The following is a 26,770-nucleotide window of genomic DNA, read 5'->3' as shown; positions in this document are numbered from 1 at the left end:
CACCCCCCAGCCCCACACCCCCCAGCCCCACACCCCCCAGCCCCACATCCCCAGCCCCACAGATCCCGGCCCCACATCCCCCAGCCCCACATCCCCCAGCCCCACACCCCCCAGCCCACACCCCCCAGCCCACACCCCCAGCCCCACATCCCCCAGCCCCACACCCCCCAGCCCCACACCCCCCAGCCCCACACCCCCCAGCCCCACAGATCCCGGCCCCACATCCCCCAGCCCCACATCCCCCAGCCCCACATCCCCCCAGCCCCACATCCCCCAGCCCACACCCCCCAGCCCCACACCCCCCAGCCCCACACCCCCCAGCCCCACATCCCAGCCCACATCCCCCAGCCCCACACCCCCCAGCCCCACATCCCAGCCCCACATCCCCCAGCCCCACACCCCCCAGCCCACACCCCCCAGCCCCACATCCCCCAGCCCCACAGATCCCGGCCCCACATCCCCCAGCCCACATCCCCCAGCCCCACACCCCCAGCCCCACACCCCCCAGCCCCACACCCCCCCAGCCCACACCCCCCAGCCCCACACCCCCCAGCCCCACATCCCCAGCCCCACATCCCCCAGCCCCACACCCCCCAGCCCCACACCCCCCAGCCCCACACCCCCAGCCCCACACCCCCCAGCCCCACACCCCCAGCCCCACATCCCCCAGCCCCACATCCCCCAGCCCCACATCCCCCAGCCCCACACCCCCCAGCCCACACCCCCCAGCCCCACACCCCCAGCCCCACATCCCCCAGCCCCACACCCCCCAGCCCCACACCCCCAGCCCCACACCCCCCAGCCCCACATCCCCCAGCCCCACAGATCCCGGCCCACATCCCCCAGCCCCACATCCCCCAGCCCACACCCCCCAGCCCCACACCCCCCAGCCCCACACCCCCCAGCCCCACATCCCCCAGCCCCACACCCCCAGCCCACACCCCCCAGCCCCACACCCCCCCAGCCCCACAGATCCCGGCCCCACATCCCCCAGCCCCACATCCCCCAGCCCCACATCCCCCAGCCCCACATCCCCCAGCCCCACACCCCCAGCCCCACACCCCCAGCCCCACACCCCCCAGCCCCCACATCCCAGCCCCACATCCCCCAGCCCCACATCCCCCAGCCCCACACCCCCCAGCCCCACACCCCCCAGCCCCACACCCCCCCCCCACACCCCCAGCCCCACATCCCCCAGCCCCACAGATCCCGGCCCCACATCCCCCAGCCCCACATCCCCCAGCCCCACACCCCCAGCCCCACACCCCCCAGCCCCACACCCCCCCAGCCCCACACCCCCCAGCCCCACACCCCCCAGCCCCACATCCCCCAGCCCCACACCCCCCAGCCCCACACCCCCCAGCCCCACATCCCCCCAGCCCCACAGATCCCGGCCCCACATCCCCCAGCCCCACATCCCCCAGCCCCACATCCCAGCCCCACATCCCCCAGCCCCACATCCCCCAGCCCCACACCCCCCAGCCCCACACCCCCCAGCCCCACATCCCAGCCCCACATCCCCCAGCCCCACATCCCCCAGCCCACACCCCCAGCCCCACACCCCCCAGCCCCACATCCCCCAGCCCCACAGATCCCGGCCCCACATCCCCCAGCCCCACATCCCCCAGCCCCACACCCCCAGCCCCACACCCCCCAGCCCCACACCCCCAGCCCCACACCCCCCAGCCCCACACCCCCCAGCCCCACACCCCCAGCCCCACATCCCCCAGCCCCACATCCCCCAGCCCCACATCCCCCAGCCCCACATCCCCCAGCCCCACACCCCCAGCCCCACACCCCCCAGCCCCACATCCCCCAGCCCCACAGATCCCGGCCCCACATCCCCCAGCCCCACACCCCCCAGCCCCACACCCCCCAGCCCCACACCCCCAGCCCCACACCCCCCAGCCCCACACCCCCCAGCCCCACATCCCCCAGCCCCACATCCCCCAGCCCCACACCCCCCAGCCCCACACCCCCCAGCCCCACACCCCCCAGCCCCACACCCCCCAGCCCCACACCCCCCAGCCCCACATCCCCCAGCCCCACATCCCCCAGCCCCACATCCCCCAGCCCCACACCCCCCAGCCCCACACCCCCCAGCCCCACACCCCCCAGCCCCACACCCCCCAGCCCCACACCCCCCAGCCCCACACCCCCCAGCTCCACACCCCCCAGCCCCACAGATCCCGGCCCCACACCCCCAGCCCCACACCCCCAGCCCCACACCCCCCAGCCCCACACCCCCCAGCCCCACACCCCCCAGCCCCACACCCCCCAGCCCCACATCCCCCAGCCCCACACCCCCCAGCCCCACACCCCCCAGCCCCACATCCCAGCCCCACACCCCCCAGCCCCACACCCCCCAGCCCCACACCCCCCAGCCCCACACCCCCCAGCCCCACACCCCCCAGCCCCACACCCCCCAGCCCCACACCCCCCAGCCCCACAGATCCCGGCCCCACATCCCCCAGCCCCACAGATCCCGGCCCCACATCCCCCGGCCCCACATCCCCCAGCCCCACATCCCCCAGCCCCACATCCCCCCGCCCCACACATCCCAGCCCCACAGATCCCCGCCCCCCGCCCTCACCCCGGCCCTATTGTGGGGCCCGGCGCCGTCTCGGGGGCGGCCATCTTGCCGCTTACCCAGCAGCCCCCGCGCGGGGAGGGGCGGGGCCGGGAGGGGAGGGAGGGAGGGAGGGAGGGAGGGGGGAGGGAGGGAGGGAGGTGGGAGGGAGGGAGCCCCCCCCCCCCCCCCCCCCCCCCCCCCCCCCGCTCACCCCTGGGGCCGCGGCGGCTCCTGGCGGGCGTCCTGCGGGGGGGGGGGGGGGGTCAGGGGCGCTCCCAGTAACACCAGTAACACCCACCAGTAACACCAGTAACGGCCCCTCTCCCCCCCAGTCCCTCCCAGTATATCCCAGTCCCTCCCAGTACCGCCCAAACCCCTCCCAGTACATCCCAGTGCCCCCGATCCCCCCAGTCCCTCCCAGTAGCCCCCAGTGCCCCCCAACTCCCTCCCAGTTCCCCCCAGTCCCCCCATTTCCCCTCCCAGTCACCCCCCAGTCCCCTCCCAGTAGCTCCCAGTCCCTTCCCAGTCCCCCCCAACCCCCTCCCAGTCCCCCCATTCCCCCCCAGTCCCCCCCCCAGTCCCCCCCAACCCCCTCCCAGTCCCCCCATTTCCTCCCCCAGTCCCTCCCAGTAGCCCCCAGAGCCCCCAGTCCCCCCCCCAGTCCCCCCATTTCCCCTCCCAGTGCCCCCATTTCCCCCCCCAGTCCCCCCCATTTCCCCCCCAGTCCCTCCCAGTAGCCCCCAGTGCCCTCCAGTCCCCCCCCCAGTTGCCCATTCCCCCCCCACTGCCCTCCAACCCCTTCCCAGTCTCCCCCAGTCCCCCCATCTCCCCTCCCAGTCCCCTCCCAGTACCCCCACTGCCCTCCAACCCCCCCAGTACCCCCCCAGTGCCCCCATTTCCCCCCCCACACCCCCCCCAGTACCCCCCCGACCCCCTCCCAAGTCCCTCCCAGTCCCCCCCAGTGCCCCCCAACCCCCCTCCCAGTCCCTCCCAGTCCCCCCCAGTGCCTCCCAAACCCCTCCCACTCCCTCCCAGTTCCCCCATCTCCTCCCCCACTCCCCCCCCCCAGTGCCTCCCAACCCCCTCCCAGTCCCTCCCAGTCCCCCCATTTCCCCCCCCAGTCCCTCCCAGTAGCCCCTAGTGCCCCCAACCCCCCCCCCAGTCCCCCCATTTCCCCTCCCAGTGCCCCCCAGTCCCTCCCAGTAGCCTCCACACCCCCCCCCATTTCCCCCCCAGCCCCCCCAGTCCCTCCCCAGCCCCCCCCCCAGTGCCCCCCAGTCCCCCCATTTCCCCTCCCAGTGCCCCCCAACCCCCTCCCAGTCTCCCCCCAGTCCCCCCCATTTCCCCTCCCAGTGCCCCCCAGTCCCTCCCAGTAGCCCCCACACCCCCCCATTTCCCCCCCAGTGCCCCCCAACCCCCCCCAGCCCCCCCATTTCCCCCCCCAGCGTCCCCCAACCCCCCCCCAACCCCTCCCAGCCCCCTCCCAGTGCCCCCCAGTCCCTCCCAGTAGCCCCCAACCCCCCCCATTCCCCCCCAGCCCCCCCAACCCCCCCCCATTTCCCCCCCAGCCCCTCCCAACCCCCTCCCAGCCCCCCCCAGCCCCTCCCAGCCCCCCCTTTTCCCTCCCCAGCCCCCCCCCAGCCCCCCCCAGCCCCTCCCAACCCCTCCCAGTCCCCCCCAGTGCCCCCAGTGCGCTCACCGTGGGGGCGGGGGGGGAGGCGGCGCTGCCCGGGGAGGAGGCGGGGCCGGGCGAGGAGGAGCCCGAGGGGGAGGGGGAGGGGGGCGGGGCCTGGCCACGTGACCCCGCCCCCGGGGGCGTGGCCTCGGCGTCGGGCCCCGCCCCTTCCGCGGAGGGGGGCGGGGCTTCGGAGGGGGGCGTGGCCTCGGGAGGGGGCGTGGCTTTGGTGGGCGTGGCCTCGGTGGGCGGGGCTTCGGGAGGGGGCGTGGCCTCGGTGGGCGGGGCTTCGGGAGGGGGCGTGGCCTCGGGAACAGGCAGGGCATCGGCAGGGGGCGTGGCCTCAGAAAGGGGCGGGGCTTCCGCAGGGGGCGTGGCCTCTGCGGGGGGCGTGGCCTCGGGTTGGGGCGCGGCCTCAGGGGGCGGGGCTTCGGCAGGGGGCGGAGCCTCGGGAGGGGGGGCGGGCTCGGAAAGGGGCGGGGCTTCGGAAAGGGGCGGGGCTTCGGAAAGGGGCGGGGCTTCGGAAAGGGGCGGGGCTTCCGCGGGGGGCGTGGCCTCGGCGGGGGGCGGGGCTTCGGGCTCCTCCTCCTCCTCGTCTTCCTCCTCCTCCTCCTCCTCCTCCTCCTCTTCCTCCTCCTCCTCCTCCTCCAGGGGGGGCCGGGCCCCGCGGCGGCCCCGGGGGGGTCCCTCGGGGGGCTTCCGGCCCTGCTCCCGCCAACAGGAAGCGTGAGGAGCCCCGAAATCGCGGGGTTCGGGCCCAAAAGCGGAGGGGGGGGGTGTGGGGGGGGGGTTACCTGGCGCACCCGCTCGCTGCGCCGCTCCGGCCTCCGCCCGGGCTCCTCGTCCGAGTCCTCGCAGCTGCGGCCCGAGGCTGCGGCGGGGAAGGGGTTAATTTTGGGGGGGCTCCGGGGGGTTTTAGGGGGAAGGGCGGCGGGGATTGGCCCCCAGGCGGGGGTGAAACTGCTGTAAAATTAACCAAACGCCACCAAAATGGGCCCAGGTTCGCCCTAGTTGCTCTGAATCCCCGCAGAACGGCCCCGAATTCCCCTCGATTTCCCCCAAATCCCCTCAAAATGGCCCCAAATCCACTTAATTTCCCCCAAATCCCCTCAGAACGACCCCAAATTCCCCTCAATTTCCCTCAAATCTCCTCAAAATGGCCCCAAATTCCCCTTAATTTCCCTCAGATCCCCTCAGAACAACCCCAAATCCCCTCAAAATGGCCCCAAATCCACTTAATTTCCCCCAAATCCCCTCAGAACAACCCCAAATCCCCTCCGAACGACCCCAATTTCCCCTTAATTTCCCCCAAATCCCCTCCGAACGACCCCAAATCCCCTCAAAATGACCCCAATTTCCCCTTAATTTCCCCCAAATCTCCTCAAAATGGCCCCAAATTCCCCTTAATTTCCCCAGATCCCCTCAGAACGACCCCAAATTCCCCTTAATTTCCCCAAATCCCGTCCGAACGACCCCAAATTCCCCTTAATTCCCCCAAATCCCCTCAGAACAACCCTAATTTCCCCTTAATTTCCCCCAAATCCCCTCAGAACAGCCCCAAATTCCCCTCAATTTCCCTCAAATCCCCTCAAAATGACCCCAAATTCCCCTTAATTTCCCTCAAATACCCTCAAAATGGCCCCAAATCCACTTAATTTCCCCCAAATCCCCTCAAAATGACCCCAAATTCCCTTAATTTCCCTCAAATACCCTTAAAATGGCCCCAAATCCACTTAATTTCCCCCAAATCCCCTCAGAACAGCCCCAAATTCCCCTTAATTCCCCCCAAATCCCCTCAAAATGGCCCCAAATCCACTTAATTTCCCCCAAATCCCCTCAAAATGGCCCCAAATCCACTTAATTTCCCCCAAAACCCTCAGAACAACCCCAAATCCCCTCCGAACGACCCCAATTTCCCCTTAATTCCCCCAAATCCCCTCCGAACGACCCCAAATTCCCCTTAATTCCCCCAAATCCCCTCAGAACGACCCCAAATTCCCCTTAATTCCCCAAATCCCCTCAAAATGGCCCCAAATTCACTTAATTTCCCCCAAATCCCCTCAAAACGACCCCAAATCCACTTAATTTCCCCCAAATCCCCTCAAAATGGCCCCAGATTCCCTTTAATTTCCCCAAATCCCCTCAGAACGACCCAAAATTCCCCTTAATTTCCCTCAAATCCCCTCAGAACGACCCCAAATTCCCCTCAATTTCCCTCAAATCCCCTCAAAATGGCCCCAAATTCCCCTTAATTTCCCTCAGATCCCCTCAGAACCCCAAATCCCCTCAAAATGACCCCAAATTCCCCTTAATTTCCCCCAAATACCCTCAAAATGGCCCCAAATCCACTTAATTCCCCCAAATTCCCTCAGAACGACCCCAATTTCTCAATTTCCCCCAAATCTCCTCAAAATGGCCCCAAGTCCACCTAATTTCCCTCAGATCCCCTCAGAACAACCCCAAATCCCCTCAGAACGACCCCAATTTCCCCTTAATTCCCCCAAATCCCCTCAGAACGACCCCAAATTCCCCTTAATTCCCCCAAATCCCCTCAGAACGACCCCAAATTCCCCTTAATTCCCCCAAATCCCCTCAGAACGACCCAAAATTCCCCTTAATTTCCCCAAATCCCCTCAGAACGACCCCAAATTCCCCTTAATTTCCCCAAATCCCCTCAGAACGACCCCAAATTCCCCTTAATTCCCCCAAATCCCCTCAGAACGACCCCAAATTCCCCTTAATTTCCCCAAATCCCCTCAGAACGACCCCAAATTCCCCTTAATTCCCCCAAATCCCCTCAGAACGACCCCAAATTCCCCTTAATTTCCCCAAATCCCCTCAGAACGACCCCAAATTCCCTTTAATTCCCCCAAATCCCCTCAGAACGACCCCAATTTCCCCTTAATTCCCCCAAATCCCCTCAAAATGGCCCCAAATCCACTTAATTTCTCCCAAATCCCCTCAAAACGACCCCAAATTCACTTAATTTCCCCCAAATCCCCTCAAAACGACCCCAAATCCACTTAATTTCCCCCAAATCCCCTCAAAATGGCCCCAGATTCCCTTTAATTTCCCCAAATCCCCTCAGAACGACCCAAAATTCCCCTTAATTTCCCTCAAATCCCCTCAATACGACCCCAAATTCCCCTTAAATCCCCCAAATCCCCTCAGAACGACCCCAAATTTCCCTTAATGCCCCCCAAATCCCCTCAGAACGACCCAAAATTCCCCTTAATTTCCCTCAAATCCCCTCAATACGACCCCAAATTCCCCTTAATTTCCCCCAAATCCCCTCAAAATGGCCCCAAATTCCCCTTAATTCCCCCAAACCCCATCAAAACCACCCCAAATTCCCCTCAAATTGCCCTCGATTCCCCCTAATTTCCCTCAAATCCCCTCAAAATGTCCCCAAACCTCCTCAAAACCCCGCCAAAACGCCCCCAAAGACCCCTAACTCCCCCCAAACACCCCCAAATCCTCCCAAATCCCCTCAAAACAACCCCCAAATCCTCCCAGATTTCCCCCAAATCCCGTTAACCTCCCCTAGTTTTCCCTAAAACACTCCCAATTCCCCCTAATTTCCCCCCAAATCCCCTCAAAACACCCCAAATCCCCCCTAATTCCCCATAAAACCCCCCGAAGCGCCCCCAAATCCCCCCAGAATCCTCCCCAAACCCTCCCCGTCCCCGTTTTGGGGAAGAAAACCCCAAAATCCCCCGAATTTCCCCCAAACCACCTTCGAGCTCGGCGGCCTCGCGCGCCTCCCGCTCCAGCCGCTGCTGCAGCAGCTCCTGCTGCTTCTCCAGGTACTGCTTGATGAAGCTGTTCTGGCTCATCTCCTCCCCGATCTGGGGCAAAAAAAGGCAGTTTTGGGAAAAACGACGCTCGGTCAAGGGCCTGGGAACGTTTTCGGGGGGGTTCTGGGTTTTTTTTTGGGGTGGTTTTGGGGTTTTTTTTACCTGGGAGTTGGGCTGGAAGGTGGCGTGGGGCGTGGAGTGCTTCTGGAGGTTCTCCAGCATCAGCGCCTGGGGTTTGGGGGAAAAAGCAGGGATTTTGGGGCAGCCCCACAATTAAAACAACCCTCCCCGTTTCCTTGATCCTTTACGCCCCCAAATAACCCCAATTTACCTCAAAAAATCCTTACAATGCTCCAAAACCACCCCAAACCCCTCAAAACTCATTGTACTCAAATCTCTGTAACATCCCCACAAACAAAACCCCCAAAACCCACAAAATTCACCCAAAATATGTCAAATTTCCCTCCCAAAGCTTACTGTTAAGGGTTATCCTAATTTTCCACCCCAAAATCTCCTCACAAAACCCCAAAATTCTTTCAAATCGCCCCAAAATCTCATCGAGCTCACAAAAATAGGAGTCTCTGGGGTGTTTCCACCTCAAAACCTCCTTAAAAAAAACCAAATCACCTCAAAACACCCCAAAAAAATAACATTTGGGGGTCTCCACGGGTCCCTGCACCTAAATCTCCTCAGAAAAAGCCAAATTTTCCTCAAAAAAACCCAAAATCTCCTCATGATCCCCCCAAAACTCACTATAGGAGGGTTTCTAGGGGTTTCTCTACAAAATCTCCTCACAAAACCCCCAAAACCTCCTCACAAAACCCCCAAAATCTTACTGCGGAAGCTTTCTATGGGTCCAACTAACCCCAAACCACCAAAAAATCCCACAAAACCCCCAAAAAATCTCCTCAGATCAACCCAAAAAATCATAATTTAAAAGTTTTCCCTAAATCTCCTCACAAAACCCCAAAATCTCCTCACAAAACCCCAAAATCTCCTCACAAAAGCCCCCCAAACCCCTCATATTGGGGTTTTCTATAAATTTTTCCATAAATTCTCCTCATAAAACCCCAAATCTCCTTAAAACCACCCCAAACCTCACTTCAGGATTTTTCTACAGGTCCCCATAACCCCCAGTGTCCGCAAAACCCCCAAAATATCCTCAGGACCACCCTAAAAATTGCCATGCGAATATCACGTAGAGCCTGCCCATAAAATCTCTTCAAAATGATTCTAAATCCTCTCAAAAATACCCCAAATCCCCTCACAAAAATCCCAACTAACTCTTAAAACCTCAAATCCCATCAGGACCGCCCAAAACCCCCTCAGGACCCCCCACATCCCCTCAGAAGACCCTCAAAAATCCCACGATCCCCAAAATCTCAGAAAAAATAAACATCGGGACCCCCAAAAGACCCCAAATCCCCTCAAAAGCCTCCAAACCCCCTCAAAAGCACCCCAAATGCCATCAGAAACCCCCAAAACCCCTCAGAAAGATCCCAAATCCCCTGAGGGCCCCCAAAATCTCCTCAGAAGCCCCCAAAAAACACCTCAAAACCACCCCAAATCGCCTCAAAACCACCCCAAATACCCTCAGGAAACCCAAAATCTCCTCAGAATTGCTCAAAAACCCTTCAAAAACACCCAAAACCTCTTCATAAACGCCCCAAATACTCTCGAGGCCCTCCAGATCCCCTCAGGACCCCCCAAATCCCCTCATAAACACCCTAAGCCGCCCTCAAAGCCCCCAAAATCTCCTCAGGACCCCCGAAATTTTCTCGAAAGCCTCCAAAACTACCTCAAAAATACCAGAAATCTTCTCAGGACCCCTAAATCTCCTCAGAAGCCCTCAAAAATCATCTCAAAAGCACCCCAAATCCCCTTGAAATTCACCAAAACCCCTCAGAAAGACCCCAAACCCCCTCAGGACGCCCAAAATCTCCTCAGGACCCCCCAAGCCCCCTCAGAAACCCCCTAAGCCCCCCTCAAAACCCCCTAAATCCCCTCAGGACCCCCCAAAACTTCCTCAAAAACACCCCAAATCCCGACAAAACTCTCCAGATCTCCTCACGACCCCTTAAAATTTCCTTGGGACCCCCAAAATCCCATCAGAACCCCCCCAAATCTCCTCAGAACCCCCAAACCCCCCCATAAAAACCCAAATCCCCTCAAAAACATCCTAAGCCCCTCTCAGAACCCCCAAAATCTCCTCAAAAGCCCCCAAAACTACCTCAAAAACACCACGAATCTCCTCAAGACCCCCAAAATCTCCTCAAAAGCCCCCCAAAAAACACCTCAAAAAGACCCCAAATCTCCTCGGAACTCCTCAAAACCCCTCAGGACCCCCTAAATCCCCTCAGGACCCCCCAAGCCTCCCTCAAAGCCCCCCAAATCCCCTCAGAATCGCCCCAAATCCTCTCAAAAACACCCCAAATCCCCTCGGGGCCCCCCAAATCCCCTCAAAACACCATAAATCTCCTCAGAATCGCCCCAAAACCCCCTCAGGAGCCCCGAAATCTCCTCAGGACCCCCCCCAACACCCCCTCAAAAACACCCCAAATCCCCCCGAAACTCCTCGAAACCCCTCAGAAAGACCCCAAACCCCCCTCGGACCCCCCGAACCCACTCAGAAACGTCCTAAACCCCTCTCAAAACCCCCAAAATCTCCTCAAAACACCCAAAGTCTCCTCAGGAACCCCAAAGTCTCCTCAGAATCGCCCCAAACCGCCCTCAAAACACCCCGAAACCCCCCAAATCCCCTCAGGACCCCCAAAATCTCCTCAGGATCTCCTCGAACCCCCCCCCCCGGCCCCCTCTCCCCCCGCCGCCATCTTCCCCCTTCCCCCTCCCCCCCCCCCGCCGCAGCCCCGCGCTCACCCCCCGCAGCCGCTTGACCAGGGCGCTCTTCTGGCCGCTCTTGGCCAGCCCCCGGCGCTCCAGGGCCGCCTTCAGGTCGGCCACGCGCAGCAGATGCAGCGGCCGCCCGTCCAGCGTCACCTCCTCCCCGTCCGCCATCTTGCGCCTGCCTCCGCCCCGCCGCCCGCTTCGGCTCCTTCCGGACCCGCTTCGGCTCCTTCCGGACCCGCTTCGGCTCTTCCCGGACCCGCTTCGGCTCTTCCCGGATCCTTTCGGCTCTTCCCGGAACACTTCGGCTCTTCCCGGAGCCGCTTCGGGCGTTTCCGGAGCCGTTCGGCTCTTCCCGGACCCCTTCCGGTGTTTCCGGAGCCCGCTCGGCTCCGCCCCGCCCCCTCCCTTCGGCTACTTCCGGCAGACTTCGGCTACTTCCGGTAAGCTTCGGGTGTTTCCGCCCTGACCTCGGCAACTTCCGGAAATCTTCGGCAACTTCCGGCCAGGCTTCGGCTCCTCCCGCTCCCCCCCCGCCCCTCGGGGTCCCCTTCGGCAATTTCCGTCAATTTTCGCCAATTTTCGCCGATTTCCGCCCAAACTTCGGCTTTTTCCGCCAATTTCCGCCAAATTTCGCCCCCTCCCGCCCCCTCTCGCCCTCCCCCTTTCTCCCCCCTCCCCTCTGCTAACCCGGATGTGACGTCATCCCGCCCCACCGGAAGTGGCGGCCTGCTTCCGGGTCGTGGGTGGGCGGGGTTACGGCGGATGTGGCGTCACGGGGCGTGCCGGAAGTGGGGGGGGGGGGGCGTTGGGGGTAGGGTCGCCTCCAAGGGGTTTGTTTACGTCAGGAGGGGTTGTTTATGTAGGGTCTACCGGAAGTGGGCGTGTTTACATCCCGCGGGTTTGTGTAGGGCCTACCGGAAGGCCCCTTGTTTGTGTAGGGCTTACTCAAAAGGGGGTTGTTTACATAGGGCCTACCCTAAAGGGCATTGTTTACGTTGTGTTCTTGCCCGTGGGTTTATGCAGGGCCTACCAGAAGGCCCCTTGTTTACATAGGACCTACCAGGAAGGGGATTGTTTACATATGACCTACTGGAAAGCCCATTGTTTATGTAGGGCCTACTCAAAAGGGGGTTGTTCACGTAGGGCCTACCACAAGAGGCCTTGTTTACATGGTGTTCTCGCCCCTGGGTTTATGTAGGGCCTACCAGAAAGCCGACTGTTTACGTAGGACCTGCCAGAAGTGGAGTTGTTTCCATAGGACCCCCCAAAACCACCTTCGTTTTGGTAGGACCTACAGAAACGCTCTAGTTTGCATAGCACCCCCACGTGGATTTGTTTACATAGGAGCTACAAAAACAAGCTTGTTTACGTAGGACCCCCAACAAAGGGGTTTGTTTATGTAGGCCCTACAAAAAGGGGCTTGTTTACTTGGGACACCCAAGCTGGTTTACGTAGGACCTACAGCAAGGCGTTTGTTTACATCGGACCCCCCCCCAAATCCCTCTTTGTTTGGGTAGGACCTACAGCAACGCTCTCGTTTACGTAGCACCCCCCCACATCGGTTTGTTTACGTAGGACCTACCGAAACAGCTCTGTTTACATAGGACCCCCCCCCCACAACGGGTCTTGTTTACGTAGGACCTACAAAAACTTGTTTACATCCCCCCCCCCCCAAACCTTCTCCGTTTACGTAGGCCCTACAGAAACGCCTTTGTTTACGCGGCCCCGCCCCCACCCCCCGTGGCCCCGCCCCCACACGGCCGGCACGGCTGCCAGGACCTCTTTATTTACGTCGGGCCCTACAAAAACGCCCCCGCGCTATGGGGCAGCCCCACGGCGGGGGGGGTGGGGGGCGAGGGGGGAAGGCACTGGGCGGAGTGTGGGGGGCGGCCCCATAGAATGTGTGGGGCAGCCCCATAGGGTGTGGGGCAGCCCCATAGTGAGGAGGTGTGGGGCAGCCCTATGGGGCTGGCTTGTGGGGCAGCCCCATAGGATGTGTGGGGCAGCCCCTTAAGGCCGACGTGTGGGGCTGCCCCATAGCGAGGACGTGTGGGGCAGCCCCCCAGGGCTCAGGTGTGGGGCAGCCCCATAGCGAGGAGGTGTGGGGCAGGCTTGTGGGGCAGCCCCATAGGGAGGTGTGGGGCAGCCCCATAGGGAGGTGTGGGGCAGCCCCATAGCGAGGTGTGGGGCAGCCCCCCAGGGCTCAGTTGTGGGGCTGGGCGGCGAGCGGCTGCTGCTCCTCGCCGGGGGGCTCGGGGTCGCCGTGGGGCTCGGGGTCGCCGCCGTGGGGCTGGGGGTCGCCGCCGTGGGGCTGGGGGTCGCCGCCGTGGGGGTAGACGACGAGGCAGAGCTGCTGGCCCAGGCGCGTCAGCGAGGCTGCGGGGAGAGCGGCCGGGAGCCAAAAAGCCCCGAAACGGCCCCAAAACGGGCCCCCAAGAGCCCAAATGGAGTCCAGGGACCCCCGAATGGAGCCGAAATCCTCCCAAATCACCCCAAAATGGCCCCCAAAGACCCCAAAATGGCCCCCAAAGACCCCAAAATGGCCCCCAAAGACCCCAAAACAGCCCCTAAAGACCCCAAAGTGGCCCCAAAACGGCCCCCAAAGACCCCAAAGTGGCCCCAAAACGGCCCCCAAAGACACTCAGTGGACCCCAAAGGCCCCCAGATGGCCCCAAACTCCCCTAAACGGCCCCAAAATGGCCCCCAAGGACCCCGTGATGGCCCCAAAATGGACCCAGAGACCCCAAACGGACCCGAAATCCTGCCAAATCACCCCAAAATGGCCCCCAAAGACCCTAAATGGACCCCCAAGACCCCCAAATGCCCCCCAAAGCCCCCAAATGACCCCAAAACTGGCTTCTAAAGACCCCAAACCAGCCCTGAAAGACCCCAAAAAGGCCCCAAAATGGCCCTCGAAGACCCCAAATGGATCCCTGAGACCCCAAAATGGCCCCCAAAGACCCCAAAATGGACCCCAAATGGCCCTCAAAGACCCCGAATGGATCCTTGAGACCCCCAAATATCCTCCAAAGACCCCCAAATGTCCCCCAAAGCCCCAAAATGTCCCCAAAATGGCCCCTTGAGACCCCAAAATGGAACCCAAAGACCCTAAAGTGGCCCCAAAATGGCCCTCAAAGACCCCAAATGGACCCCAAGGACCCCAAAGTGGACCTAAAATGGCCCCTAAAGACCCCAAAATGGCCCCTAAAGACCCCAAAATGGCCCCTAAAGACCCCAAACCAGCCCTGAAAGACCCCAAAGTGGCCCCAAATCCCCCAAGTGACCCCAAATCCCCCAAGCGACCCCAAATCCCCCAAAATGACCCCAAATCCCCCAAGCGACCCCAAATCCCCCCAAGCGGCCCCAAATCCCCCAAGTGACCCCAAATCCCCCCAGCGGCCCCAAATCCCCCCAAAATGACCCCAAATCCCCCAAGTGACCCCAAATCCCCCCAAGTGACCCCAAATCCCCCCAAGCGACCCCAAATCCCCCCAAGTGACCCCAAATCCCCCCAAGCGGCCCCAAATCCCCCCAAGCGGCCCCAAATCCCCCCAAGCGGCCCCAAATCCCCCAAGCGGCCCCAAATCCCCCCAAGCGGCCCCAAATCCCCCCAAGCGGCCCCAAATCCCCCAAAATGACCCCAAATCCCCCCAAGCGGCCCCAAATCCCCCCTTACCGACCGCCCTGCGCAGGGCCGGGGGCTTCGTGCGGGGCCGCAGGGCCAGCAGGTAGATGGGGGCCCCGGCCGCCGTCACCGCCAGCCCCACGCCGCAGGCCAGCGGCTCCCGCAGCAGCGCCAGCGCCCCCAGGGCCCCCCACAGCAGCAGGTAGAGCCCCGGCAGCACCAGCGGCACCTGGGGGGGCGAGAAACGGGGAGCAATTAACGGGGGGGCGCTAATTAGGGGACGGGGTCCGGGGGGGGGGCGCTGGGAGGGGGCTGGGGTTAAGGGGGGGAGCCCGGGAGGGGAGCGGGGTTAAGGGGAGGGGGCGGAAAGGGGGCTGGGGTGAAGGGAGGGGGGTAAAAGGGGGGAATAATTAAGGGGGGGCGCTAATTAGGGGGAATAATTAAAGGGGGGAGCTAATTAGGGGGAATAGTTAATGGGGGAAGAGGAAAAGGGGGAAATGATTAAGGGGGGAAGCCAAAAAGGGGGTTAAAATGAAAGGGGGGGGAACTAAAGGGGGGAATAATTAAGGGGGGGCGCTAATTAGGGGGAATAATTAAAGGGGGGGCGCTAATTAGGGGGAATAGTTAATGGGGGAAGACAAAAAGAGGGAAATGATTAAGGGGGGAAGGCAAAAAGGGGGTTAAAATGAAAGGGGGGGGAACTAAAGGGGGGAATAATTAAGGGGGGGCGCTAATTAGGGGGAATAATTAACAGGGGGGCGCTAATTAGGGGGAATAGTTAATGGGGGAAGAGGAAAAGGGGGAAATGATTAAGGGGGGAAGGCAAAAAGGGGGTTAAAATGAAAGGGGGGGAACTAAAGGGGGGAATAATTAAGGGGGGGCGCTAATTAGGGGGAATAATTAACGGGGGGGCACTAATTAGGGGGAATAATTAAGGGGGGAGCTCCAAAAGGGGGGGGAAAAGGGACCCAAAAACGCCCAAAAGTGACCCAAGGGAGCCAAAGAGACCCCAAAAGGCCCAAAAGAGAGCTGAAAGTGAGCCAAAGGGACCCAAAAAGCCCCGAAAGTGACCCAAAAGGACCCCAAAAGCCTGAAAGGGACCCAAAAAGCCCCCAAAGTGACCCAAAAGTCACCCAAGTCACCCAAAGGGACCCAAAAGGGACACAAAGAGACCCAAAAGTGAGGAAAAGGGACCAAAAAGACTCAAAAAGGACCCAAAAAGGCCCAAAAGTGACCCTAAGAAACCCCAAAAGACCCAAAAAATCACAGAAGTGACCCAAAACCAGCCAAAAAGACCCAAAACTGAAATAAATTGACCCAAAAGTGACCCAGAGAGACACAAAAAGACCCAAAACCGAGGTAAAGGGACCCAAAAGGGAAGAAAAGGGACCAAAAAAGGCCCAAAAGGGACCCAAAGGGACCCAAAAGTGAGGGAAAGCGACCCAAAAAGACCCAGAACTGAAACAAATTGACCCAAAAGTGACCCAGGGAGACTCAAAAACACCCAAAAGTGACCCAAAAGAACCCGAAAGTGACCCCAAAAGGCCCAAAAGGGACCCAAAGGGACCTAAAAGGACCCCAAAAAGACCCAAAAAGACCCAAAAGGGACCCAAAAAGGCCTGAAAGTGACCTGAAAGGACCCAAATAGGACCCAAAAAGCCTGAAAGGGACCCAAAAAGACCCAAAAAGACCCAAAAGGGACCCAAAAAGACCCAAAAGGGACCCAAAAGGGACCCCAAAACCCCCTAAAGTGTCCCAAAAAGACCCAAAAATCAGGTAAAAGGGACCCAAAAAGCCCCAAAAGCGAGCCTAAGGGCCCACGTTGACCCCGCCCACTTTGACCCCACCCCCTTAAGCCCCGCCCCTTCCGGTCCCCGCCCCCTTAAGCCCCACCCCTTCCGGACCCCACCCCCTTAAGCCCCGCCCCTTCCGGACCCCACCCCCTTAAGCCCCGCCCTTCCGGCCCCCACCCCCTTAAGCCCCGCCCCTTCCGGTCCAACCCCCCTTAAGCCCCGCCCCTTCCGGTCCCCGCCCTCTTAAGCCCCGCCCCTTCCGGTCCCCGCCCTTAAGCCCCGCCCCTTCCGGTCCCCGCCCCCTTAAGCCCCGCCCCTTCCGGCCCCCACCCCCTTAAGCCCCGCCCCTTCCGGTCCAACCCCCTTAAGCCCCCGCCCCTTCCGGTCCCCGCCCTCTTAAGCCCCGCCCCTTCCGGTCCCCGCCCCTTAAGCCCCGCCCCTTCCGGTCCCCGCCCCTTAAGCCCCGCCCCTTCCGGCCCCCACCCCCTTAAGCCCCGCCCCTTCCGGCCCACGCCCCCTTAAGCCCCGCCCCCTCACCCGGATGGGGCGCGGCCTGCGGGGCTCCCTCCAGCGCAGCACCAGCAGCCCGGCCACGGCCACCCCGTACCAGAGGTGGTTGGCGAAGCCCACGTAGCTGATCAGCGTGTACGTGTCGCCCGTCACCAGCATCAGCAGCGTCGACACGCACTGGGGGGGGCGTGGCCAGCCCTTAAAGCCACGCCCACAAGGCCACGCCCATCCCAAGCCCCGCCCACCGCCCCATAACCCCGCCCATTTCGCCATAAACCCCGCCCACCCCCCACAAGATGGCCTCCACGGCCTCTAAACCCAATTAACACCCACTTTGGGGGCGTGGCCAGCCCTTAAGGCCACGCCCACAAGGCCCCGCCCACCCCAAGCCCCGCCCACCGCCCCATAGCCCCGCCCACACACCCGTTAGCCCCGCCCACCCCCCACAAGATGGCCTCCACGGCCTCTAAACCCAATTAACACCCACACAGGAGGAGTGGCTAATAGGAAAGGGGGCGTGGCCACCCCTCAAGGCCCCGCCCACAAGGCCACGCCCACCCCAAGCCCCGCCCACCCCCCGTTAGCCCCGCCCACCCCCCACAAGATGGCCGCCACGGTCTCTACACCCACGTGGGGGGCGGGGCTTATCCGAAAAGGGGGCGTGGCCACCCTTCAAGCCCCGCCCCCTTTGACCCCGCCCACTGAAGCCACGCCCCTTTAGGCCCCTCCCACCCAAGCCCCACCCCTTTAAGCCCCTCCCCTTTCAAGCCCCGCCCCCCGCAGTTACCAACCAAGTGGGCGTGTCCCCCCAAGCCCCGCCCCCTCAGGCCCCGCCCCCTTTGGCCCCGCCCCCTCAGGCCCCGCCCCCTTAAGCCCCGCCCCCCTAAGCCCCGCCCCCCTAAGCCCCGCCCACTGACGGTGACGAGCAGGGCGGGGATGGGCGTGCGCCGCTCCAGGTGGATCATGGCCAGCAGGGCCGGCAGCTGCCCCTCGCGCGCCCCCGCGTAGAACAGCCTGGAAGGGGGGCGGGGCTTAGAGGGGGCGGGGCTTAAGGGGGCGGGGCTTAAAGGGGGCGGTGCTTAGAGGGGGCGGGGCTTATGGGGCGGGGCTTTTTTTTAAAGGGGCCCCGCCCGATTTCCGCCGACCTCCCCCACCCCGACGTGTGCGGCCCCCGAAAAGTGGGCGGGGACGGAGCTTAAAAGGGGGCGTGGCCAAGCAGGAGGGGGCGTGGCTAATCAGAAGGGGCGTGGCCTCTTTTTAAAGGGGCCCTGCCCAATTTCCGCCGACCTCCCCCACCTTATGGGGTGAGACCCCCCCCAAAGTGGGGCGGAGCTCTGACTTAAAGTGGGCGTGGCCAAACAGAAAGGGGCGTGGCTAATCAGAAGGGGCGTGGCCTCTTCTTAAAGGGACCCTGCCCAATTTCCACCAACCTCCCGCACCCTACCGCGTGCATCCCCCCAAAGCGGGCGGGGCCCGGTCTTAAAGGGGGCGTGGCCAAACAGAAGGGGGCGTGGCTAATCAGAAGGGGGCGTGGCCTATTTTTAAAGGGGCCCTGCCCGATTTCCACCAACCTCCCACACCCTACTGCGTACATCCCCCCAAAGTGGGTGGGGCCCGGTCTTAAAAGGGGGCGTGGCCAAACAGAAGGGGGCGTGGCTAATCAGAAAGGGGCGTGGCCTTATTTAAAGGGGCCCGGTCCAATTTCCACCAACCTCCCCCACCCCAATACAGCGCGACCCCCCCAAAAGTGGGCGGAGCTCTGACTTAAAGTGGGCGTGGCCAACCGGAAGGGGGCGTGGCTTATCGGAAGGGGGCGTGGTTTATCGGAAGGGGGCGTGGCCTCTGACCTGGAGCAGGTGAAGAGGGAGCCGTTGACGCCGCCGAAGGTGGAGAGCGCCACGGCCGCCGGCATCAGCCAGGCGAGCGGCCCCAGCGCCTTCTCCCCGAAGGTCTATGCAAATGAAGGGGGCGGGGTTAAAGAGGGCGGGGTCCGACGGAGGGGGGCGTGGCTTGTGCGGAGGGGGCGCGGCCTCTCACCACGGCGACGGCGTCCGATTGGAGGAGCTCGCGGGGGGTCATGGCGGTGACGTAGGCGACGTTGGCCAAGACGTAGACGGCGGTGACGAGCGGGATGGAGATGAAGATGGCGCGGGGCAGGTTCCTTAGAAGGAAAAAAGGGGCGTGGCCATGCAAATCCATGCAAATGAGGGGGGCGTGAGGGGGGCGGGGCTTACCGCTCGGGCTCCACCAGCTCCTCGGTGACGTAGTTGAGGAAGTTCCAGCCCCCGTAGGCGAAGGAGCCCTGCAGGAAGGCCAGCGCCACCCGGCCGGCCTCGGGGGGCTGCAGCCACGAGAAGGCCAGGGGGGGCTGCAGCCAGGCCCCGTGGCCTGGGGGGGGAGGCGACGTTAATTAGGGAGCCCCCGGTCTTAATTAGGGCCCCCCCGGTCTTAATTAGGGTCCCTCGATTTGAGTTACGCCCCCTTGATCTGCATTGGGGCCCCTTGATTCGAATTGGGCGATCCCGGCGCTGATTTGGGAGCTTACCCCTATTAATTAAGCCCTCCCGGTCTTAATTAGGGCCCCCCGGTCTTTATTAGGGCCCCCCCGGTCTTAATTAGGACCCCTCGGTTTTAATTAGGGTCCCTTGATTTGCACTAGGGCCACCCAATTTGAATTAGGGCCCCTTGATTTGAATTGGGCAATGGCGGCCCTGATTTGGGGGGTTACCCTATTAATTAAGCCCTCCCGGTCTTAAATAGGGCCCCCCAGTTTTAATTAAGCCCCCCCGGTTTTAATTAAGCCCCTCCAGGTTTAACTAAGGCCCCCCGGATTTAATTAGGGTCCCTTGATTTGAATTGGGGCCGCCCGGTTTGAATTAGGGCGATCGCGGCGCTGGTTTGGGGGGTCCCGGGGTCAACCTGGGGGGGGTCCCATTATTAATTAAGGGTTCCCGGTGCTAATTAAGGGTCTTGGGGTGCTAATTAGGGCCTCCCAATGTTAATTAGGGTCTCCCAGTGCTAATTAGGGGGTCCTGACAATAACTGAAGGGTCCCTGGTGTTAGTTTGGGGTCAACTTCTTGGGTCCCAGTGTCAATTTGGGGGTTCCCGTTGCTAATTAAGGTCCACAGTCACTAAGGGTCTCAAGGCACTAATTAAGAATGCCATGTGACTAATTAAGGGTTCCTGATGTTAATTAGGGTCTCCTGGTGCCAACTGGAGGGCTCCCAGTGTTAATTTGGGCCAATCTGTGGGGTCAGGCTGTTAATCTGGGGGGCTCCCGGCGCTAATTAAGGTCTCCCATCACTAATTAAGGGTCTCAAGGCACTAATTAGAGTCCCCTGATGTTAATTAGTGCTCCCCAGCGCTAATTAGGGTCTCCTGGCACTAACTGAAGGGCTCCCGGTGTCGATTTGTGGGGTCCCGGTGTCAATCTCTGGGGCCGGGGTGTCGATTTCTGGGGCTCCCGTCGCTAATTAAGCTCTCCCATCGCTAATTAAGGGTCTCAAGGCACTAATTAGAGTCCCCTGATGTTAATTAGTGCTCCCCAGCGCTAATTAGGGTCTCCTGGCACTAACTGAAGGCCTCCCGGGGTCGATTTGTGGGGTCCCGGTGTGAATCGGGGTGCGGATTTCTGGGGCTCCCGGCGCTAATTAAAGCCCTCGCGGCGCTAATTAGGGCTGCTCGCTAATTACACGGACCGGTGGCGAGGCGCCAGGCGCCGGCGGCCACGATGATGGCGAGGGCCAGCAGCTTCCCGGCCGTGCAGGCGTCCTGCAGGCGCGTGGCCGCGCGCACGCTGGCGGAGTTCAGCCAGGTCAGCAGCACTGCGGGGGCGGGCGTGCAACGGGTGTGCAAGGGTGAGTGTGCAGGGGGGGTGGGGGGAGGGGGAGGGGTCGGGGGGGGCGGGGGAGTGGGGGGTGGGCAAGGGAGGGGGTGGGGAGTGGGGGGGGGTGGGGAGGGGGGTGGGTGTGCAATGGGTGTGCAAGGGGGAGTGTGCAAGGGGGGTGAGTGTGCAAGGAGGCAGGCAACGGGCTGGGAAACAGGGTCGGGTGGGTGGGAAACGGGGCAGGGAACGGGATGAGTGTGCAAGGGGTGGGTGTGCAAGGGGGATGGGCAACAGGCTGGGAGTAGGGTCGGGTGGGTGGGAGATGGGGGCGGGGAACAGGGTGGGCGTGTGAGGGGGACAAGTGTGCAAGGGGGCGAGTGTGCAAGGGGCGTGCATGCAAGGGGGCGAGTGTGCAAGGGGGCGGGCAACAGGCTGGGAAACAGGGTTGGGCGGGTGGGAGATGGGGGCGGGGAACGGGACGAGTGTGCAAGGGGGCGAGTGTGCAAGGAGGTGGGCGTGCAAGGGGATGAGTGTGCAAGGGGATGGGCAACGGGCTGGGAAACAGGGTCGGGTGGGTGGGAGACGGGGGTGCGGAAGGGGGTGGGGAATGGGGTGAGTGTCTGAAGGGGACGAGTGTGCAAGGGGGTGAGTGTGCGAGAGGACGAGTGTGCAAGGGGCGGGCGTGCATGGGGGGTGAGTGTGCAAGGGGGACGGGCAACGGGCTGGGAGTAGGGTTGGGTGGGTGGGAAATGGGGCGGCGAACGGGGTGGGCATGTGAGGGGGACGAGTGTGCAAGGGGTGAGTGTGCAAGGGGTGAGTGTGCAAGGGGCGAGTGTGCGAGGGGACGGGCAACGGGCTGGGAAACAGGGTCGGGTGGGCGGGGAGACGGGGGTGGGAAACAGGACGAGTGTGCAAGGGGGATGGGTGTGCAAGGGGCGTGTGTGCAAGGGACGAGTGTGCAAGGGACGAGTGTGCAAGGGACGAGTGTGCAAGGGGGCGGGCAACGGGCTGGGAAACAGGGTCAGGTGGGTGGGAGATGGGGTAGGAAACGGGACGAGTGTGCAAGGGGTGAGTGTGCAAGGGGCGGGCGTGCAAGGGGGATGAGTGTGCAAAGGGGATGGGCAACGGGCTGGGAAACAGGGTCGGGTGGGTGGGAGAGGGGTGGGGAACGGGGCGGGCGTGTGAGGGGACGAGTGTGCAAGGGGTGGGTGTGCAAGGCGACGGGCAATGGGCTGGGAAACAGGGTCGGGCGGGTGGGGAGACAGGGTGGGGGATGGGACGAGTGTGCACGGGGACGAGTGTGCAAGCGGGACAAGTGTGCGAGGGGAATGAGTGTGCAAGGGGATGGGTGTGCAAGGGGGACGGGCGTGCAAGGGGGACGAGTGTGCAAGGGGGACGAGTGTGCAAGGGGGACGAGTAATGGGCTGGGAAACAGGGTTGGGTGTGTGAGGGGGACGAGTGTGCAAGAGGGACAAGTGTGCAAGGGGGCGAGTGTGCAAGGGGCGGGTGTGCAAGGGACGAGTGTGCAAGGGGATGAGTGTGCAAGGGGGCGAGCAACGGGCTGGGAAACAGGGTCGGGTGGGTGGGAGACGGGGCGGGGAACGGGACGAGTGTGCACGGGGACGAGTGTGCGAGGGGTGAGTGTGCACGGGGTGGGCGTGCAAGGGGGGGGGGCGGGGCCCCACTCACGCAGGCAGGCGGCCGCCAGCAGGCGCAGGGCGGGCTCGGGGGGCGGCCCGGGGCAGAGCGGGCGCAGGACGTAGGCGGCGAAGGTGAGGGCGATGACGGCCTGGTTGGTCGGGTACACCACCAGCACCGCCATCCACAGCCGCAGGAACCTATCGGCAGCGAGGGGCGGGGCCTCGAGACCACGCCCCCTTTAAGCCCCGCCCCTGTGGTTTATCGCCCCGCCCCCGTGGGTTATGGCCCCGCCCCCCGTGGGTTATGGCCCCGCCCCCGTGGGTTATGGCCCCGCCCCCCGTGGGTTATGGCCCCGCCCCCGTGGGTTATGGCCCCGCCCCCCGTGGGTTATGGCCCCGCCCCCGTGGGTTATGGCCCCGCCCCCCGTGGGTTATCGGCCCCGCCCCCGTGGGTTATCGCCCCGCCCCCCGCGTGCTCACCCCGCCAGGCCGCCGAAGATGTCCTTGACGTAGGCGTAGTCGCCGCCGGCCTTGGGGATGGCGGCGCCCAGCTCGGCGTAGCACAGCGCGCCCAGCGCCGTCACCGCCCCCGTGGCCGCCCACACCGCCAGCGCCAGCCCCACGCTGCCCGCGTTGCCCAGCACCCCCGCGGCGACACGAAGATGCCCGAGCCGATGATGTTCCCTGCGGGGCAAGGAGAGAAATTTGAAAGTTAAATTTTCGAAATTTTGAAATTTTCGGATGTTTGAATTGGGGGGGAGAAGCGTGGGGGTAGGCATAGGGGAGATATTTGGGGAGGGGGAAGTAGGGGGGACACGAAGATGCCCAAGACGATGAAGTTCCCTGAGGGGGCACGAAAATGTATTGAAATTTTAAAGTTAAGTTTTCGAATTTTGAAATTTTCAGATTTCGAAATTTTGGGTAGTTGAATTACAGGGGGGAGAAGCATGGGGGTAGGTATAGGGGAGATATCTGGGGGGGGGAGATTAGGGGGGACACGAAGATCCCCGAGCCGATGATGTTCCCTGCGGGGGGGAAAGAGAGAAATTTTAAAGTTAAATTTTCGAAATTTTAAAATTTTCAGATTTCGAAATTTTGGGTAGTTGAATTACGGGGGAGAAGCGTGGGGGTAAGTAAAGGGGGGACAAATCTGGGGAGGGAAAGTAGGGGGGACACGAAGATGCCCAAGACGATGAAGTTCCCTGGGGGGCACGAAAATGTATTGAAATTTTACATTTAAATATCTGGATTTTGAAATTTTGGATATTTGAATTATGGGGGGAGAAATTTGGGGACGAAAGATGTGGGGGAGAAGTTTGGGGAGAGAAATCGGGGGACACGAAGATGTCTGAGTCGATGATGTTCCCTGGGGGGCACGAAAATATGTTTAAATAAATTTTAAATTTAAATTTTCGGATTTTGAAATTTTGGATATTTGAATTATGGGGGGGAGAAGCGTGGGGGTAAGTAAATGGGGGACAAATCTGGGGGGGGGGGAAGTAGGAGGGACACGAAGGTGCCCGAGGCGATGATGTTCCTGGGGGGCACAAAAATATATTGAAAAATTGAATTTATTCAAATTTTTAAATTTTAAAATACCTCAGTTTTTAAAACACGTAAATGTATAGAGAGAAAACATGGGGGTAAAAATACAGGGGAGAGATTTGGGGGTAAAAAGAGGGGGTAAAAATGTGGAGGAGAAATCTGAGGGTGAAAATATGGAAATGAAAAATTAATGTTAAATGTTAAAATAATTAAATAGCTCAATTTAAATATCTGAATATCTTAATATTTAAATTTATACAGGTTTAAATGTATTGGAAGGAGATGTGGGGCGTGAAAATCTGGGGGAGAAATTTGGGGAGGGAAAATCGGGGGACGCGAAGATCCCCCAGCCGATGATGTTACCTGGGGGGGGGGGGGCACAAATATTCGATTTTAAATATTTAAATTTAATTATTTGAATATTTAAATATTTAAATATGCAGAGAGAAAACGCGGGGGTGAAAATATGGGGGAGGAATTTGGGGGGGGGGAAACGGGGAGGGAAAAACGTGGAGGAGAAATTTGGGGGGGGGGGGGGAACGCGGGGGTAGAAAATACGGAAATTAAAATTTAAATATTTAAATTTATTTTAAAATGTCTTTGGGAGAAGTTGGGGCTGAAAATGGGGGGGTAAATCCCTGGGGGAAATGCACGGGGGGAGGAAATTTGGGGGGAGAAATTTGGGGGAGGGAATCGGGGGGGAAATTTCGGGGTGTGAGAAATCGGGGGTGAAAACCCGGAAATTTAAATTTAAATACAATTAAAAATGCGAATTTTAAAAAGGGGGGGGGGGGGGGGGAACGTGTGGGGGAGAAATTTCGGGGTAAAAATGGGGGGGGATAAAAGGGGGGGGGGGGGGGGGGGAAACGGGGGGAGCAAATAAACGGGGGGGGAACACGCAGGTGTAAACCGAGGGGGTAATTGGGGGGGGTAATTAGGGGGGGCAATTAACAGGGAGGGGCAATTAACAGGGGGCAAGGGGCAGGGGTGTGGGGTACGAAGGTCCCGGGGTTGTTACGGGGCGCCCCCAACCCCCTAAAAACACCCCCCCCAAAAAAACACCCCCAAATCCCCCCGAACCCCCCGAACCCCCCAAATCCCCTAAAAAAACCTAAATCCCCCCCAAAAAACCTAAATCCCCCCAAAAAACCTAAATCCCCCCAAAATCCCTAAATCCCACCCCAAAAAAACTAATTCCCCCAACCCCCCAAAAAACCCTAAATCCCCCCCCAAAACCCTAAATCCCCCCCCGACCCCCCTAAAGCCCCCGTAACCCCTCTACACCCCCCCATAACCCTCCAAGCCGTCCCCGAATCCCCTAAAAAATCAACTAAACCCCCCAAAAAATCCTAATTCACCCCCAAACCCCCCAAAAAAACCCTAAATCCCCCCCCCCCCCCAAAACCCTAAACCCCCTAAAAACCCCCCATAACCCCTCCGAACCCCCCGAACCCTCCAAAAACCCCTAAACCCCCCCCCCCAATTTTTCCCGATTCCCCCCTCCCAACCCCCCAAAAAACCCTAAAACCCCCCAAAAACCCCAAAACCCCCCAAAAACCCCAAAACCCCCCAAAAACCCTAAAACCCCTCCCAAAAACCCCAAAACCCCCCAAAAACCCCAAAACCCCCAAAAACCCCAAAACCCCCCAAAAACCCTAAAACCCCCCAAAAAAACCCTAAATCCCCCCCCTCAATAAAAAAACAACCAAAAAAATCCTAAATCCCCCCCGAAACCCCCCTAAACTCCCCCCACCCCCCCAACCCCTCAAAAACAACCCCCAAAACCCCCCGAATCCCCCCAAAACCCCTTTGGGGTAGCTCGGGGGTCGACCCCAAACCCCCCCCCCAAAATAAAAATTTGGGGTTTATTTTTTATATTTAGGCCCCCCCCCCCCCCGCTCGGTGCCAGGCGGCGAGCGGCTCAAGGTGACAGCGGCGCTGGGGGGGGGGGGGGGGGGGGCACAAAAATGGGTGGAAAAAGGTGAAATTAAATGGGGGGGTTAATTATTGGGGTTTTTTTTTGGGGGGGTCTCACCCACGATGATGCCGCAGGCGCTGAGGCAGCCCGATCTCCTTCTTCAGGGCCACGCCGCCCCCCGCCTCGTCGCTGGGGGGTCCCTCTTTGGGGGGGGGGGCTCCTTTGGGAGCCCCCCGCTGCCGGGAGCCCCCAGCCATGGGTTATTGGGGGGGGGTTGGTTATTGGGGGGGGGGGAGGGGGGAGGGGTTTTGGGGGGAGGGGTTTTTGGGGGGGGTGGGGTTTTGGGGGGGGTGGGGATTTGGGGGGCCCTGGGGGCACCCCTAGGTGGGGGGGGGGGGGGGGGGGGGGGGAAGGGGGGAAAATGGGGAAAATTCTGCGAAATGGGGGGGGGAAGGGGGGTAAAAAGGGGGAGACGTGGTTAAGGAATGGGGGGAAATGGGGAAAATGGGGAAAAAGGGGTAAAATGGGGGGGCGGCGCTAAAAATAGGGGAAAAGGGGGAGAAAGGGGTAAAATAAGGGGGTGAGCCGGAAAAATGGGGCGTAAAATGGAGGGGGAGGCCTGAAAAGCGGGGAAAAGGGTTTAAAAGGGAGAGGGGAACGCTGTAAAAATGGGGAAATGGGCTTAAAATGGAGGGGGCTCAAAATGGAGGGGGGCTCAAAATGGAGGGGGGCTAAAAATCGGGAAATGGGCTTAAAATGGAGGGGGGGCTCAAAATGGAGGGGGGCTCAAAATGGAGGGGGGGCTAAAAATCGGGAAATGGGCTTAAAATGGAGGGAGGAAAGCGTAAAAAAACAGGAAAGTGGGCTTAAAATGGAGGGGGGAGCCTTCAAAAATGGGGAAACGGGCTTAAAACGGAACTGGGAAACCCTAAAAAAGAGGAAAATGGGCTTAAAATGGGGGGGCCTTCAAAAATGGGGGAAAAGTGCTCAAAATGGAGGGGGAGCCCCTAAAAGCAGGGAA

General features: G+C 61.1%; 2 protein-coding genes across 2 annotated transcripts in view; both read right to left on the bottom strand.

The window, feature by feature from the left end:
• LOC136788619 (apoptotic chromatin condensation inducer in the nucleus-like) overlaps positions 1 to 11,206 on the bottom strand; it is a 29,347-nt gene extending 18,141 nt beyond the window's left edge. Inside the window, 7 exon segments of the mRNA XM_066987175.1 lie at positions 2,594 to 2,690; positions 2,784 to 2,815; positions 4,272 to 4,952; positions 5,042 to 5,118; positions 7,984 to 8,095; positions 8,207 to 8,272; positions 10,922 to 11,206. Coding sequence (XP_066843276.1) covers positions 2,594 to 2,690; positions 2,784 to 2,815; positions 4,272 to 4,952; positions 5,042 to 5,118; positions 7,984 to 8,095; positions 8,207 to 8,272; positions 10,922 to 11,059 — 1,203 coding nt within the window. The 5' untranslated portion in view covers positions 11,060 to 11,206.
• Positions 11,207 to 12,661: 1,455 nt separating this feature from the next.
• On the bottom strand, positions 12,662 to 26,006 carry LOC125181914 (large neutral amino acids transporter small subunit 2-like). Its single transcript, XM_066987473.1, is given in 13 exon segments — positions 12,662 to 13,267; positions 14,568 to 14,745; positions 16,847 to 16,996; positions 17,737 to 17,833; positions 18,667 to 18,770; positions 18,857 to 18,980; positions 19,054 to 19,207; positions 20,519 to 20,644; positions 22,336 to 22,484; positions 22,767 to 22,929; positions 22,932 to 22,970; positions 25,867 to 25,891; positions 25,893 to 26,006. Coding segments are annotated over 13 exon segments (1,596 nt in total). The 3' UTR covers positions 12,662 to 13,094.
• Positions 26,007 to 26,770: the final 764 nt, after the last annotated feature.

Source organism: Anser cygnoides, chromosome W (genome assembly GCF_040182565.1).
Source record: "Anser cygnoides isolate HZ-2024a breed goose chromosome W, Taihu_goose_T2T_genome, whole genome shotgun sequence".
NCBI lineage: Eukaryota > Metazoa > Chordata > Aves > Anseriformes > Anatidae > Anser > Anser cygnoides.
Note: the sequence above shows the minus strand (reverse complement) of the source record. Positions and strands in the feature narration are given on the sequence as shown.